At 38.1% G+C, this 12,262-nt stretch overlaps 1 protein-coding gene across 6 annotated transcripts in view; it reads left to right on the forward strand.

The window, feature by feature from the left end:
* The window catches only part of DHX57 (DExH-box helicase 57), a 56,887-nt gene that overhangs the window by 2,549 nt on the left and 42,076 nt on the right, over positions 1 to 12,262 (forward strand). For 4 of the 6 annotated variants that reach the window (XM_060169184.1, XM_060169182.1, XM_060169183.1 and 1 more), the window contains exons 2-3: positions 7,426 to 7,643; positions 12,035 to 12,193. In XM_060169184.1, the coding sequence (XP_060025167.1) occupies positions 7,432 to 7,643; positions 12,035 to 12,193 (371 nt within the window). In that variant the 5' untranslated portion in view covers positions 7,426 to 7,431. Of the gene's footprint in view, positions 1 to 7,425; positions 7,644 to 12,034; positions 12,194 to 12,262 lie in introns of those variants that run through there. The other 2 variants (XM_060169187.1, XM_060169186.1) reach the window with 2 other exon arrangements.

Consider the following 12,262-nt stretch of genomic DNA (forward strand, 5'->3'; position numbering starts at 1 on the left):
ATCCGAAGCTCCCAGTCTATCCCTCCCCCCACCCTTCCCTCATGGTAACCGTAAGTTTGTTCTCTAAGTCTGCAATGTTCTCTAAGTCTGTGAATCTGTTTCTATTTTGTAAATAAGTTCATTTGTATCTTTTTTTTTAAGATTCCGCATATAAGCCATATCATATATTTGTCTTTCTCTGTCTGACTTACTTCACTTAGTATGATAATCTCCAGGTCCATCCATGTTGCTGCAAATGGCATTATTTCATTCTTTCTTTCTTTATTTTTAAATATTTATCTATTTATTTATTTTGCTGCGCTGGGTCTTAGTTGTAGCACATGGGATCTTCGTTGCAGCATGTGGGATCTTTAGTTGCGGCATGTGGGATCTTTAGCTGTGACATGTGGGCTCTTTTAGTTGCAGCATGTGGGCTCTTAGTTGCAGCATGCAGGATCTAGTTCCCTGACCAGGGATCGAACTCGGGCCCCCTGTGTTAGGAGCACGGAGTCTTAACCACTGGACCACCAGGGGAGTCCCCTACATTATTTCATTCTTTTTAATGGCTGAGTAATATTCCATTATATATGTGTACCAAATCTTCTTTATCCATTCATCTGTCGATAGACATTTAAGTTGCTTTCATGTCTTGGCTATTGTAAACAGTGCTGCAGTGAACACTGGGGTGCCTGTATCCTTTCTAACCATGTTTTTCTATGGATATATGCCCAGGAGTGGGATTGCGGGATCATATGGTAGCTCTGTTTTTAGTTTTTTAAGGAACCTCCATGCTGTTCTCCATAGTGGCTCTACCAATTTACATTCCCACCAACAGTGTAGGAGGGTTCCCTTTTTAGAGTAATTCTTTTAAAACCTAAGTCAGTCGTACCAAGCTTTTGCTTCTGCTCTCTAGTGACTTTCTATTATATTTAGAATAAAATTCAAAGTTCTTCCCAGGACCTACATGGTGGCCGTCTACTTTCTGACCTCATCTCGTTTGCTCACTATATTGCAGACCCACCAGACTCCTTACTCTTCATCCAGCCCAGTGCATCGAAGATGTTCTGGACTTGGCCCCTTTTCACCTACTATTGCTTCTGCTTACAATGTACTTTTCACAAATATTTCATGACTCATTTTCTGAATGTTCAGGTGTCTGCTCAATATGACCTCAGAAAGATGACCACTCTAACTCAACTGCTCTATCTAAAAATAGCACTCTTTTTATTTTCTTCATAGCACTTAACTGATATTATGTATTTAGTTATTGTCTGTCTTACTCTGTAGAAGATAAGCTTCATGAGGCAGGAATTTTTGTTGTCTTTGCTGTTATATCCCTAGGACTTGGCACATAATAAGTGCTTAATAAATATTTGTGGAATGAATAAATAAATGAATGAATCTCCATTCTCACATCAGTCATTTATTCAACCTTCAGCCATTCTTCAAATACATATTGAATTTCTTCTATATGCCAGACACTGTGTTAGAGGTACATTGGTAATCAAAATAGACATAATCCTTGCCTTCAGAGAGCTTTTGGGGAGGCGGGAAGATAAACATAAAAGAAACAATAAATATGAATAATTATGAAGGATTTTGAAGAAAGGTCTCTTGATAAAGAGACCTAGTTTAATTTCTACATGTTTGTGAATTTTCCAGATATTTCCCTGCTTTTGATTTCAGATTTCATTCCACTGTGGTTGCAAAACATACTTTGTATCATTTCTGTCTTTTAAAATTTATTGAGGGTTTTTTTTTTATAGCCTAACATGTAGTCTGTCCTGGAAAAGTTTCCTTATACACATAAGGAAAATGTATATTTTTATTGGGTAGAGTGTTCTATAGATGTCTCTTAGGTCTAGTTGGTTTATACTGTGTTTCAAGTCTTCTATTTCTTTTAGATCTTCTGTCTACAGTAAGTCCCCTACATATGAACCTTCAAGTTGTGAAGTTTCAAAGATGTGAACATGTGTTTTCATGTCCAATCACATAAGTTAGCTCATGTGTCTGGCAAACATCGTCACGTGTACATCCTCTACAAGTAGTTGTGCTTTTGTGTACTTTACAGTACAGTACTGTATAGAGTACAGTAGTACAGTATCTTTATTTCAAGCCCAGGATGTCCAGAAGCAAGCGTAAAAGCAGCAGTATATAGCCGATTGTGTTAGTTTGGTACCCAGGCTAACTTTGTTGGACTTAGGAACAAATTGGACTTACGAATGAGCTCTCAGAACAGAACTCGTTCGTATGTAGGGGACTTACAGTAGTTGTTCTTTACCATTGTTGAAAGTGGGTATTGAAGTTTCCTACTGTTATGCATTGTCTATTTCTCTGTCCATTTCTTTTTTTTTTTTTTTTTTTTTTTGGCTGCACTGGGTCTTTGTTGCTGCATGCAGACTTTCTCTAGTCGCAGTGAGCAGGGGTTACTCTTCATTGCAGTGCCTGGGCTTCTCATTGTGGTGGCTTCTCTTGTTGCGGAGCACGGGCTCTAGGTGCATGGGCTTCAGTACTTGCAGCATGCAGGCCCTAGAGCTTGCGGGCTTCAGTAGTTGCTGTGCATGGGCTCAGTAGTTGCACTGCGTGGGCTCTAGGGCACACGGGCTTCAATAGTTGTGGCATGGAGGCTCAGTAGTTCTTGTGCACGGGCTTAGTTGCTCCATGGCATGTGGGATCTTCCTAGGCCAGGGCTCAAACCCGTGTACCCTGCATTGTCAGGTGGATTCTTACCCACTGCGCCACCATGGAAGTCCTCTCTGTTTATTTCTGTCAACTGTTGCTTTATGTATTCTGGTGCTGTGTTATTAGGTGCAATATATTTGTAATTGTTAATATCTTCCTCATGGATTAACTCTCTTATCATTATGAAATGTTCTTTATCTCTAACAACATTTTTTTTTTTTTTTTTTTTGTGCTACGTGGGCCTCTCACTGTTGTGGCCTCTCCCGTCGCGGAGCACAGGCTCTGGACGCGCAGGCGCAGCGGCCATGGCTCACAGGCCCAGCCGCTCCGCGGCATGTGGGATCTTCCCGGACCGGGGCACGAACCCATGTCCCCTGCATTGGCAGGCAGACTCTCAACCACTGCGCCACCAGGGAAGCCCTCTAACAACATTTTTTGCTTTAAAGTCTATTTCGTCTGATATTAGCATAGTCACTCCAACTTCCTTGTGGTTGCTGTTTGCATGATTTGTCTTTTTCCATCCTTTTATTTTTCATTTATTTGTATCTTTGAATTTAAAGTGATAGCATATAGTTGATTCTTGTTTTTATACAGTCTGATAATTTGTCTTTTGATTGAATTGTTCAATCCATTCACATTTAATGTTATTGGTATAGTGGAATTTACATTTACCCTTCTACTTTTTGTTGTCTATATGTCTCTTGTCTATTTTGTTTCTCTGTTCCTACTTTACTGCTTTCTTTTGCATTATCATTAAATGAACATTTTATAATTCAGTATTTTAATTTCTTTAATGATTTTTTCACGATATTTTTTTGAGTTTTTGTTTTTTTTAGTGACTGCCCAAAGGTTTATCTTGTACGTCTTGACATATCAGAATCAGCTTCACATTTATACTAGCTCAATTTTAGTAGTGTATTGAAATGTTACTCTCATACAGCTGTATTCCTTTCCCCTCCTTTTTGCAGTATTATTGTTATGCATATTACATCTATTAATATTACAAATGCAACTGTACATTCTTTTCTATTTTTTTAATTGAAATGTAGTTGATTTAAAATGTTGTGTTACTTTCAGGTGTACAGCAAAGTGATTTAGTTATATGTGTGTGTGTGTGTGTGTATTTATATTCTTTTTTAGATTCTTTTCCATTATAGGTTATTATAAGATACTGAGTATAGTTCCCTGTGCTATACAATAGGTCCTTATTGCTTATCTATTTTATGTATAGTAGTGTGTATATTTTAATCCAAAACTCCTAATTTACCCCTCTCCCTTTTCCCCTTTGGTAACCATAAGTTTATTTTTTATGTCTGTGAGTCCATTTCTGTTTTGTAAATAAGTTCATTTGTATCAATTTTTTTAGATTCCTTATAAAGCGATATCGTATGATACTTGTCTTTCTCTGTCTGACTTACTTCACTTAGTATGATAATCTCTAGGTCCATCCATGTTGTTGCTAATGGCATTATTTCATTCTTTTTTATGGCTGAGTAATATTCCATTGTGTATATATTACCACATCTTTATCCGATCATCTGTCAGTGGACACTTAGGTTGCTTCCCCAGCTGTACATTGTTACTGTTATTACTTTACCATCTGTAATCATTTTCTTAACCCAATACAACTATGCTCCCACTGATCTTCTTTGTTCGTTATTGGCAAATATATTACATTTCTGTACATCACAGGTCCAATACTACATTATGTACATACTATTTTATACAATTGCTTTTTAACTCGGTTATGTGAAGAAAGGAGAAGAATATACATTTACACTGTTTTGTTGGTTTTGAGGGGAGGGGGTTTCTGTTTTTTTGTAATTACACAATTGGTGTACATATTGGTGTACATATTACACAATTGGTGCTCCTTGTTTTTTGTGTGGATTCAAATTATCATCTAGGGTCACTTGCTTTAGCTTGAAGAGCTTCCTTTAGTATATTTTTGTAAATCAGGTCTGCTGTCGACAAATTCTCTGCTTTTATCTGAGAAACTTTTAATTTCACCTTCATTCTTGAAAGATAGCTTTTCTGGATATAGGATTATTGGTTGACAGTTCTTTTCTTTAAGTCCTTTGAATGTATTATGTCACTGCCTTCTGGCCTCCATCGTTTCTGCCAGAAAGTCAACTGTTAATCTTACTGGGTTTATATCTGGAAGTGTCAAGTTGTTTTTCTCTAAATGCTTTCAAGATTTCTCCTTGTCTTTAACTTTCAGCATTTTTACATACTGTGTCTGTTTAGGGATCTATGGGTGTATCCTACTTGGACTCCTTAGAGCTTCCTGGCTGTGTAGGTTATTGTCTTTCAATAAATTTGAGAAGTCTTCTGCTGTTATTTCTTTTAATATTTTTTCTGCTCTTTTCTCTCTCTCTCTCCCCACTATCCTTCTGGTGCTCCTATTATGCATAATACTAACTTTGGACTTAGTTTGGGTGTAGTTAGTTTGGCTTAGTTTGGGCTTAGTTTGTTCTTCTTTTTTCTGGTTCCTTGAGGTGTAAATTTAGATTGTTTATTTGAGATCTTTTCTTTTTCATAATGTAGGCATTTATTGCTCTAAACTGTCCTCTTAAAACTCCTTTTGCTGCATCCCATAAGTTTTGGTATGTTGTGTTTCCACTTTCAATTGTTTAAAGATATTTTAAAATTTCCCTCTTGATTTTGTCTTTGACCCATTGGTTGTTCAGGATCATGTTATTTAATGTCCACATATTTATGAGTTTTCCAGTTTTCCTTCTGTTATTGATTTCTAGTTTCATACCATTGTGGTTAGAAAAGATGCTTGATCTGATTTCAGTCTTCTTAAGTTTGTCAAGACTTGTTTTATAGCCTAAGATATGATCTATCCTGGAGAATATTCCATGTGCATTTGAGAAGAAAATGTAGTCTCCTGCTTTGAATGGAATGTTCTGTGTATGTCTGTTAGGTCCATTTGGCTTAAATTATAGTTCAAGTCCAATATTTCTTTACTGATTTTTCTTTCTGGATGATCTGACCATTGTTGAAAGTGTGGTATTAAAGTCCCTTATTATTTTTGTGTTGCTATTTCTCTCTTCAATTATGTTAATATTTGCTTTATATATTTAGGTGCTCTGATGTTGGGAGCATAAATACTTACAATTGTTAGATTCCCTTGATGAATTGACCCCTTTATCGTTATATGATGATCTTCTTTGTCTCTTGTTACAGTATTTGACTTAAAGGCTATTTTGTCTAAGTATAGCTACCCCTGCTGTCTTTTTTTTTTTTTTTTGCGGTACGCAGGCCTCTCACTGCTGTGGTCCCTCCTGCTGCGGAGCACAGGCTCCAGACGCGCAGGCTCAGTGGCCATGGCTCACGGGCCCAGCTGCTCCATGGCACGTGGGATCCTCCCGGACCAGGGCACGAACCCGCGTCCCCTGCATTGGCAGGCAGACTCTCAACCACTGCGCCACCAGGGAAGCCCCCCTGCTGTCTTTTGGTTTCCATGTGCATTTACTGTCTTTTACATACCTTCAGTTTCAGTCTATGTGTGTCTTTAAAGCTGAAGTGATTCTGTTGTAGGCAGCATGTAGTTGAGTCTTTTTTAACTTTTTAAAATTTATTTTTATTTATTTATTTTTGGCTGCATTGGGTCTTTGTTGCTGCATGCAGGCTTTCTCAAGTTGCGGTGAGCGGGGTCTACTCTTCATTGTGGTGTGTTGGCTTCTCATAGCAGTGGCTTCTCATGTTGCGTAGCACAGGCTCTAGACACAAGGGCTTCAGTAGTTGTAGCATATGGGCTCAGTAGTTGTGGCTTGTGGGCTCTAGAGCACAGACTCAGTAGTTGTGGCACATGGGCTTAGTTGTTCCGCGGCACATGGAATCTTCCCAGACCAGGGCTCGAACCTGTGTCCCCTGCATTGGCAGGTGGATTCTTAATCACTGCGCCACCAGGGAAGTCCCGAGTGTTGTTTTTTTATCCATTCGGCGACTCTGTGTATTTTGATAGGCGAATTTAGTCCATTTACATTTGAAGTAATTATTGATAGGTAAGGGCTTACTATTGCCATTTTGATTGTTGTTTCCTGGGTGTTTTATAGATCCTTTGTTTCTTTCTCTCTTGCTGTCTTCCTTTGTGATTTGATGATTTTCTGTAGTGGTATGCTTTGATTCCTTCCTCATTATCTTTTATGTATCTACTATAGATTTTTGCTGTGTAATTTGTTTTATTTTGTTTTGTATTTTTGCTTTTTACCATGAGACTGACATAAAACATCTTTTAGTTGTAACATTCTATTTTAAGCTGATAACATCTTAACTTTGATCGCATGCAAAACTCTACAGTTTTACTTCCCCCAGGCAAAGTCTCTGAGCTAGGGCTGTGTTTCTGCAAGTGTATATGTAAATATAAATTTTACTTATCAAATTATGTATTAAATACATGAAAACATCTCTTCTCAACTAGAGTTTTTTAAACCCTATGCAAGACCTAACCAGATCAGAATGTAGCATTGGACCCTACACACCCTATATATGATTTGAAACTTCTCCATGTGTTTCTGATGCACATCCTGGTTAAGAAATCTGTGTTAGAGACGCTCACTAAATATTAATCCTGAGGGGGATATGCTCGTAAATCTTTTGTGAAGCAGTTTATCCATGCTTGTCCTAAACTGGCCCTTTTAAAGTATGCATTTTCCTTTTTTTCTTTAAAATAGGCTATTTCCATAACTTGACAAACAAAGGATTATTATACTTGTCTGATTTTTATAATGTCTGTATTACTTTTTTCTCTTGCAGGTGAAAATGAGTTCTTCAGTAAGAAGAAAAGGCAAGCCAGGGAAAGGAGGCGGAAAGGGGTCTTCCAGAGGAGGAAGAGGAGGCAGAAGTCATGCTAGTAAATCTCATGGGGGTGGCAGCGGTGGCGGTGGCATTGGTGGCAATAGAAAGGCCTCAAGTAGAATTTGGGATGATGGCGATGACTTTTGTATCTTCAGTGAATCAAGGCATTCATCCAGGTTATTATACTCTTTGAATATTCAAATGTGAAAACAGTATCAATTCCTGATCTAACAGATGACTAAGACAAAGGGGGAAAATGTCAAGTAATTCTGGCCAAGTTATCTTCCTCTTGTTTTAAAGCCCCTTCTTTGTAACCTTTTCTAAAGGCATGATGGCAAATAACACCTTTTGTTAGGCCGGGGATGGGGGTGGTGCTTTGAAATCTGAAGTTAACTTTAACTTCCACATGACACTGTGAATTGAGTATAATATTGTTATTGTAATCAGTATTACTAGGAAAGTAAATATTGGAAATGGTGAAGGTGATGAAAATTATTTTAAGTATTTCTTAGGCATTGTAGTTTGAAGGTCTCCAAATGAGATCTGGCTATACTCCATCTGTCTAGTTGATGAATTATCTATTTTCCAACCAGATCAACCAAATAGGCAGTTAGATTCAAGAGACTATACTGTATAGGATGTTATAGGCCATTATAAGGATTTTGTTTGTTTTTGTTTTTCTTTAAGTTTTAAAAGTCATGTTCATTGAAGTGTAATTTACGTTCAGTAAAACTCAACCTAAAATTTGACAAATGCAATCATCGCCATAAACAGCTCTTCAAAACTCCCACATGCCCTTTGCAACACACTCCTCCCTGATCCTTAGGAATCCATTGATCTGTTTTCTGTCAAAGGGGTCAGATATAAACATTAAAATTATTTATTATAGAAAAAATCATAAGCACATAAAACCAAGTTTTTAAAAGGATACTTTAGAATATATAATCTTTAGAATAGTTCAAAGAATGGGATTTTAAAATAACCTTTGAAAATTAAAGCACAGTTGGAAAGTTGTCTTAGCATAGTTGTAGAATAGCTAGTCTAGTTATTGTGTCAAGCTTCAGGCTGGGGCTGGTCAGTAGAAAAACTATTTTAAATAATGGGATTGAATTCTACAGACATTCTCAATGGGGCAGACATACGTTCTCACGGGTATTTGGCACCTCAAAAGTTCACCCCTGCTACCACCAGGAAAGGTCAAGGGAAGCAAAAACATCTCTTCTGTATATATCAGTCATCACATGTTCAAATACACCTTACCTACCTGAAGTGCTTCTTTCAAGTGCCACAATTCTGTCTTTCAAGCACCAGCTGTGAGGTTTGTCAGCATCTTGAACTGGACTGAGCCAAGTCACGTGCCATGACCAAAAAGGCCATTATAAGGACTTCGGCTTTGCTTTGAGTAAAATGGGAAGCCATTGAAGGGTTTGAGGCAAGTGTGTGTGACATCAGTCACTCTAGCCAGAGTTACTGCTATTCAGTATATCCCTTCGTGTGAATTAGAAAATGGTGCCCCTTTCTTTGGGCAGTTATAGCTCCAGGATGGATGTCTTGGCAAGCAGAGCATAGACTGGATTTTAGCTTTTGCTGTCCCCTCCTTCCCTACTTTAGGACCCTTTGCATAGTGTATAGTCTGTGCACCCATATTCAGCGGCCCTGCCTCAGTGTGCTCTGTGGAGAATAGACTACAGGGGGACATGGGTTGGAAGCAGGAAGACCAGTTAGAAGGTACACTCCAAGTGGCAATTTCATAGGCAATTTAATATATAAGTCTGGAGTTCAAGAATAAGATCTAGGCTAGAGAAGTAAATGTATGAGTCCTCTAGGAGTAAATGTGCTTTAAGGCTATGGGACTGGATGAGATAGGATATAGAGAAGAGGTCTGAACTTTGAGCCCTGGGGCACTCTAGGCTTTAGAACTGAGAGAGATTAGGAAAATGTGACAAAGTAGATTGAGGAGTTGCCAGTGAAGTAGGAGGAAGACTAAGCTTATTTCTGGAAGTCAAGGAATGAAGGTGTTTTCAAGGGAAGTATCCAATCAGATTGGATTGGATACTTAAAGGGAATACACAAGTTGTATAAAAAATGCTTCTAATAGGTCAAGAAAAATGTGTTCTGGGAGTTCCCTGGTGGTCCAGTGGTGAGGACTTTCACTGCTGTGGCCCCAGGTTCAATCCCTGGTCGGGAACTAAGATGCCACAAGCTGCGTGGCACAGCCAATATAAAGAAAAAAGAAAAATGTGTTCTGACAATTGTCCACTGGATTTGGCAATGTGGATAGCATGGGCAACCTTGACGAGAGCTGTTTGGTTTAGTATACTTAGTGTGGAGAAAACCCTATTGGAGTGTGTTTCAGAGAGAAGAGGAAAGAAAGTGGTGACAAAGACAATGATTTAGATAACCCTTTGAGGGAGTTGCTCTCTAAAGGGCAGGGGAGGGAGGAGAGATAGGATAATAGCTTGAGAGGGATATGCAGTCAAAGGGAAGATTTTTTTTTTAAGATGGTAGATGTTATATAGCATGTCTGTAAGCTGATGGAAATGATCCAAAGGAGAATGAAGAACTGATGATCTGATGATGCAGAGGGAGGGATAAGTGCTGGAATGATTTCCTTGAGGAGGTTAAAGAGATTGTGTATACAGTATACAGAGGGACTGACTTTAGGATCGAGAATGGTTCATCCTTAGGAACTGGAAGGAAGGCAAAGTATAGGGGTTTACAAATAAGAGGTAGATGAGATAGGAGCATATGGAAGTTCTCCCCCTACCCACCCCCCCACCCCCCCCTTTTTTTTTTTCTAATCATGAGGAAACAATCAGACAAGTCCAAATAGTGAGAATTCTACAAGACAGCTAGCCTAAGTGCTTCAAAAAAGTCACTGCCAGGAAATAGGTGGGGGAACTATTCTAAATTAAAGGAGTTTGAAAAACAGCTAACTAAATGTCATTTTAAACTAGATACTCATTAAGAAAATCTGTAGAAGACATGATTGAGGCAGTTAGGAACTTTGAATATGGATTATATATTAGATGATATCAATATAAAATATCTTGTGAGTGATAAGAGTACTGTGGTTATATAAAAGTATGTCTCTGTTCTTAGGAAATAACATGCTGAAGTATTTAAGAGTGAATGTGATGCCTGCAACTTACATTCAGATGGTTCAGCAGAGCATGCATGTACATATATGAGGGAGCATATATATATGCATCTGTGTGTGTGGAGAGAGAGATATAAGAGAAGGGCATAATGTGTGTGTGCATTTAAGTATGGCAATTGTTAACAATTGGTGAATCTTGGTAAATGGTGTTAATTTCTGTAGATTTAAAATTTTTTGAAACCAAAAGGGGTAATGATGAATTTGGGCTAACGTTTCTTTTCAGAGGTTGCAACTAAGTGGTTAAAAACCAGTCTATTCTATTTTCTCCTTTGGTACCCAGTTTTGCCAGTGTAAGTGTGTGGTTCTTTTCAAAGTGTCAATAATATGTTGGATTTTCAATGCAGAGAAAGTTTCTGCCATTTCCCTAGATTTGTGAAAATTTATAATGAAACATGCCAAGTGAAAAAAAGAAATTTAGTGAGTAAAGTTAAACTTTAGAGCTGATTATTGTTTTAAATATTAAAAAGTATCCCTAAAAAAACCTAAATTCCAAAAATGAAAGATTGGTGAAATAAATTCTAGTACCTCTATATGTATGTGTAACCATTTAAAAGTTAAGTTGTAGGAAAATATTTAATTTGGGGGAAATGACAGTTTTATTTTGATAAGGAAATAAAGCAAATTATAAAAGATTATATGTGCTGTACAATTTTATAAAAAATGTATGTGAAAAAGAATGATGTGATTTAAGATGACTTCTGTTTTCTTCTTGGTTCTCTACTTTTCTACAGTGAACATGTATTATATGATTTTTGTAATCAGGAAATAATAATTTAGGTAAATATTTCAAAAATAGGGCTAGGGCTTCCCTGGTGGCGCAGTGGTTGAGAGTCCGCCTGCCGATGCAGGGGACATGGGTTCATGCCCCGGTCCGGGAGGATCCCACGTGCCACGGAGCGGCTGGGCCCGTGAGCCATGGCCGCTGAGCCTGCGCGTCCGGAGCCTGTGCTCCGCAACAGGAGAGGCCACAGCAGTGAGAGGCCCGCGTACCGCAAAAAAAAAAAATAATAATAATAATGCCTAATATTCACAAGATAGGACTCTCTGTTGTTTTCAGATCAAGTACCTCAAATAGAATGAAATATGTACTCTTTGTATGTAGCACATTTCTTTTGAACATCCACTAGTGCAGAAGGAGTCACCATAGCATTACTTTCTCCAGAGGACTCTTGAGTTAGTGAAGCCAGATTTAATGATGAAGCATCGAATCAGGTTTTTCTCCAGCAGTTTCAATATAATGAAATCTGGTAAATACTGTAGAAAATAGAGAATCTCTTCACATTCATTGTCATCTTTTGTAGGATATTTGACAGTCCAGTCATGTTATATATATTTGGGGACCCTGAGGAGAGTGTAAAAGTTCTGCTAATGGATAAATGTGTAATTTTGTTCTTGTGTCCTTTGCAGACCTAGTAACAGTAGCGTGAGAAAAGGGGACGCACACCCCAAATGGAAGCCTGAAGCCAAAGCGCCCCTTCAGACTCTACATATGACTTCTGAGAATCAAGAAAAAGTGAAAGCTCTTCTCCGAGACCTGCAAGAACAAGATGCAGATGCTGGATCTGAGTAAATTATCTTATTTCAGTAAATTACTGTATTGAGGAAGATGCACTGGCAGTGTGAGGGTTCTGTGTG

Source organism: Lagenorhynchus albirostris, chromosome 13 (assembly GCF_949774975.1).
Source record: "Lagenorhynchus albirostris chromosome 13, mLagAlb1.1, whole genome shotgun sequence".
Lineage (NCBI taxonomy): Eukaryota > Metazoa > Chordata > Mammalia > Artiodactyla > Delphinidae > Lagenorhynchus > Lagenorhynchus albirostris.